At 51.6% G+C, this 4,629-nt stretch overlaps 1 protein-coding gene across 1 annotated transcript; it reads right to left on the reverse strand.

The window, feature by feature from the left end:
* Nucleotides 1-230: 230 nt before the first annotated feature.
* Nucleotides 231-2,430, reverse strand: LOC149748373 (A-type voltage-gated potassium channel KCND2). The gene has a single exon (XM_089917467.1). The coding sequence runs from the start codon at nucleotides 1,347-1,349 to the stop codon at nucleotides 231-233; it is 1,119 nt and encodes a 372-aa protein (XP_089773593.1). The 5' UTR covers nucleotides 1,350-2,430.
* Nucleotides 2,431-4,629: the final 2,199 nt, after the last annotated feature.

Raw genomic sequence — 4,629 nt, forward strand, 5'->3', positions numbered from 1 at the left:
CACTTTCAGGCATCAATACTCAACACTGGCCAGCAACTTCCTAAATACTTCAATCACTACATCATACTCATATCATAGATCAAAAGAGTTCTTCAAAACCATTTAGATAATATTTTCCTGAACCCATTTAAGAAAGAGAAAGATTATTTGCTCTTAATAAGTATATAACTTAAATGGGTGCACAACCACCACTACATATTCCACCTCCATCCCATTTCCCTTGATGGCACCTACCCTAGTGTTGTCATGGTGACGATGGTGTACCAGAAGGCAGCAGGGATGCTGGTGAACTTGCTAGCGGAAGACCCCTTCTCTGCGTAGAACATAACCGTAGCGAAGATGATGATAGCCATGGTGAGCGAGAAGAGCAAGAAGCCCAATTCAGAGGCACAGCTCTTCAGTGTGTACCCCAGGATGCGCAGGCCTTGAGAGTGGCGGGAAAACTTAAAGATCCGGAAGACCCGGAAGACGCGGAGTGTGACAAAGGCTCCACTGACATCCTCATTGTCTGTCATCACCAGCCCAATGTAATAAGGCAGGATGGCCACCACATCGATGATACTCATGACGCTACGCACAAAACGGTAACGACTAGGAGCTGCTGCCAGGCGAAGCAAGTACTCAACTGTGAAGATCATGACACAGGCTGTATCCAAGCAAAAGAAGGCCACGGCGTACCGCTCCCCACAGGGCAGTTCTTTAATGTGACCTGGGCTAGACCCACAGGGCACTGTTTCTACCACATTAGCGATGACTGAGACGGCAATGAAGAAGCCGGTAACATAGTAGAACACCAGGGCCATTGTGCTGGTGTGAGGGTTCTCAAAAGCCCGCCAGACCCTCTGCCGAGCCGTCATAGTGGGCAGCGCGCTCTCTCCGGTGTTGTCGGTATCAACATCGTCCTGAAGACGCTCTGCGTTCTCTCGCCGGCGATCCTTGTACTCCTCATAACAGCAGTCGCCAATAATTTCTGGGATGAGGCCAAAGAAGGCTAATTCTTCATCATAAGCGGAGATGCACTCATGGCGAGGGTAGTGGAGTTTCCCAGTGCGGTAGAAATTCAGGATGTGGCGGAAGATGTCTGGGTCACGGTCAAAAAAATACTGCTGAGTCTCTGGATGGTAGAAAAAGTCCCTCTCCGAACTGCCCAGCAGAGTGTCTGGGTACCGTTCCAGGGTGTCCTGCCATGTCTGGAAACGAGTGCCACTCACATTCAGCACAATTAGAGCATCCTGAGTCCTTTTCCTCTCCTGCCTCGGGGGAGCTGGCATGGGCCCCGAGGCCACAGGCATCCACCCAATGGCCGCTGCCCTTGCAAAGGGCAGCCACGCTGCTACCCCCGCCGCCATGGTTCCTTCAAGTGCAGGCCAGAAGGGCAATCAAGTCTCTACAATGGGTCACTCAAAGTAGCCACAATCACCCACTTCCTCCCGTCAAACAAATACTACTGAGAAATGTGGTCCAGAGGTATCAGCCTTATTCCAAGGTAGGGCTCCTGGTGAAGTCACAGTTCTCAGAGGGCAAGTTTCCCTCAAAGACAGGTATTTGGAGTAACGGGGGGAAAATACAATGTCCTAACAATCACACCCAACAAAACCTAATCAAACCTCTTCCTGCAGTCGGACCAGGCTAGCCCCGGCACAAATAAGTACACAGGTGACTTTAGATGCCTCAATTTCTTCAAACAGGTGTCTTTAATTTCTCCCTTAACACAGTCTGGAGTGTGTGTCGTGTAGGATAGAGGAGACGAAGGACAGACACTCAGTGGTATTCTTTTGAAGAATTAGGGAACCCTTCCACCTTCCTTTTCAGCTCTTTCAAACCTTCCCTTTTCAAGTGGCCCTTCCCGCCAAAGGAATCTCAAGAAGGAGACCTGTTGTTGTAGCTTCCGAGGTTCGGTCACAGCCGCTGCCCCACGTCTCTTTGGGAGTCCGGTCGCCACCTCTACTCCTCGGGACGTATTTGCAGAGACGGAAGTGCTGTGCGTTGGACGCGGCTAGAGGGCATTAATATAGATCCTCCTCCCTCACGTCTACGAGCACCCGCCGTGTCTGCCAAAAGCATTCGCCCAATCTCCCCTTTACTCTCTTGTCAAGTTCAGCTCAGGTGCAGTGTGACAGCTACAGAGCCCGGGAGCTGGCAGCCGCCACTGCCGCCGCGGCAGCAACATCTGCTTCCGCGCACAACGCGCCTCGGCCGCGGTACATACCTGACGAAGTGCGCGCCGGGGCTGAGTTGCGGAGACTTTCTCCTCGCGGTGCACCCGGAACGGGAAAAGCTGAGAAAGCAGCTCGCGAGCAGCCGAATCCGATGCGCCGAGGGAGCATAAATAAAGCTCAAGCGAGCACTTCTCCCCCTTCCCCCATTCCTCCGTGCCTCCCTCCTCTTCACCTTCCAAAAGCCAGGCGCAGGCGAGCCGAGCAGCAGCAACAAGTTCAAAAGGTGCGGGGGAGTCGAGAACGGAGGGGACTCGCTCCTGCCAACTTACTGCGCCGCGGCGGTTGCCGGGGCCCGAGCGGCGCGGTGCGGGGCTGCGGGGCTGCGGGGCTGCGGGGCGGCCGGGCGAGCGGCGGCGGCGGCGGCGGCGGCGCGGCGGGGCCGGGGCCGGCGCGGGCAAACGCCGGAGCGCGGAGGCAAGAGGCGCTCGGCAGCGCGGGGGCGCGGGAGGGCTGCTTGCTGCTTCCCCGCCAGTGGGTGGTCCTGCATCTCCCCGGGCTCCCCGCTCCGCTCTTGCTCGTGCGATCAATAAATGAGGAGAAAATAAATAAATAACCGCCCGCACGCCCCGCCACGCAGGTTATGCAAGGCGTCTCCTGCCTTTCCCTCGACTTGACCTTTCTCTGCCCCCGCCCCCTCGGGCTCCTCTCGCTCCACCCCAGCCACGCACCAGCCCCGGCGCAAAATGTCACCGAGGGAGAGCATCCAGGTGGATCTGCTGGGGAGGAGTGCGAGCCTCGTTGAACAAAGGGAAGCTTCACGCGCTCGCCTGCGGTGGTTTGGTGGAGGAGAGGAGGAAGGGGACCGATGCCTTGCTTCTGCCTCCCTGGGTCCCGGTTCAAGGCGAGCGTGAGGGCGTGGGGGGGGGGCGGGGAGGCGGGAGTGAAGGAAAAAGAGAGAGAGAGAAGCTGGGTAGGAGGGGGAGCAGAGCGGAAAACGCAGGAATTGGCTGTCTTCTGAGGGCTCTTGGGTAGCAAGACCTGCAAAGCCCCGCGGCGGAATTTTTAAGCGCTTTTTCCTCTTTCTCGGTCTTTCGGTTTGTTCGAACCAGATGTTAACGTTGCAAGAGTTAATATGTCATCTGTCCCACTTGCTGAAAAGTCAGACAGCCTCCTTGGTCGGGGTCTTGCCACAACTCCTTTTCCTGTCCTTTGCAAATGACAGGAAGGATTTAGAACCCTTTTCTAAATGTCAGCGTCGAGGGGCGTGCGTCTCCGTGAGTGTGCCTTCCCGTTCATTTTCTCTGCGCATCCATGCGCACACCTAAAATGATTAAAGTAAAGGGGTCCCTGTGAGGGGTAAGTAATGTGGGAGACTAGGAAATTGTCGCTTTCAACGGTTTTGTTTTTCGGGTACCCCGCCCCCAAGTCATTAGGAATCTTCCTTAAAACCAAGCATCTGACACTTATAACCACTAGATGGCGTGAATGGTGAGAAGTTAAATCCACACCTCAGGTCTAGATGCTTTAGAAAGGTGAAGGATCAAAATGAACTGACCCAACAGAGCATCAGATCACATAAATATCCTCAAATCCAAACCCCACCCACCTTTTTAGTATTTATAGGAGATATGCTACTCAGGTCTACGCCTGCATTTTGATGGATATGGGATGTAATGTGGAGAGTTTCTGTTGAAATGCCTTTCAAAATTAAATGTAGATTACTGAGTAATAATAAGAACAACAACAACAGTAATAAGAGTGTTTGGAAACAGTGAAGCTTCATCTATGTTGACTAAGGAGAGAAGCCCAATTTCTACCTGAAAATTACCTTTTCAAGATCTAGTTGGACTCTTCTTGGTTTGTAAAGTGGACTGTGATGTATAGCCTTAAATTGAATCAGCTTTCAGGCCCTAGAGATCTTAGGCATGATGTGTCAACCTTAAAATTTTGAAATAGAATACCTCAAAGAAAAGACATGAACTGAAAAACGGAGTATATAGAAAGTCACCAGAGAAGCAGAAAAACAAACCTTATAATGCACAGGATTTTCTGTAGAGATGGAAAGGTATTTTTGGTTTGTTTACTTGTTTACTGGTGTAGAGGCTTAGGGAATCCCAAGTTAGTAATTAATGAAGTCGTAGCTAACGCATCGTGTAAGTTTGGGATCACAGAACTGAAGATATCTGCTGTTCATCTGTTTGTCTTAGTTGAGCAGAAAGATACTTGTTAAAGAATCTGTATAGCCTGTATACCTGAAAACAACAGCAACGACCTGACCTGTTAACTGGAAAATAAAAAGAAAGGGACTACTTAGCAATTAGTATAAGAAAGTTAACCCCTTCCTAACCCAGACATGCAGGTGCATCCAGAGAATGGAAAGCCATGAATGACCAATTGATGCCAAACTGGCATGCCATCCTGTAGAGATGAGACAAGTGACCTAAACAGAACCTTTAAAATTTGCCTGTAG

This window comes from Delphinapterus leucas, chromosome 9 (assembly GCF_059928025.1).
Source record: "Delphinapterus leucas isolate spDelLeu-1000000601 "Yukka" chromosome 9, BTC_Dleu_Yukka2, whole genome shotgun sequence".
Lineage (NCBI taxonomy): Eukaryota > Metazoa > Chordata > Mammalia > Artiodactyla > Monodontidae > Delphinapterus > Delphinapterus leucas.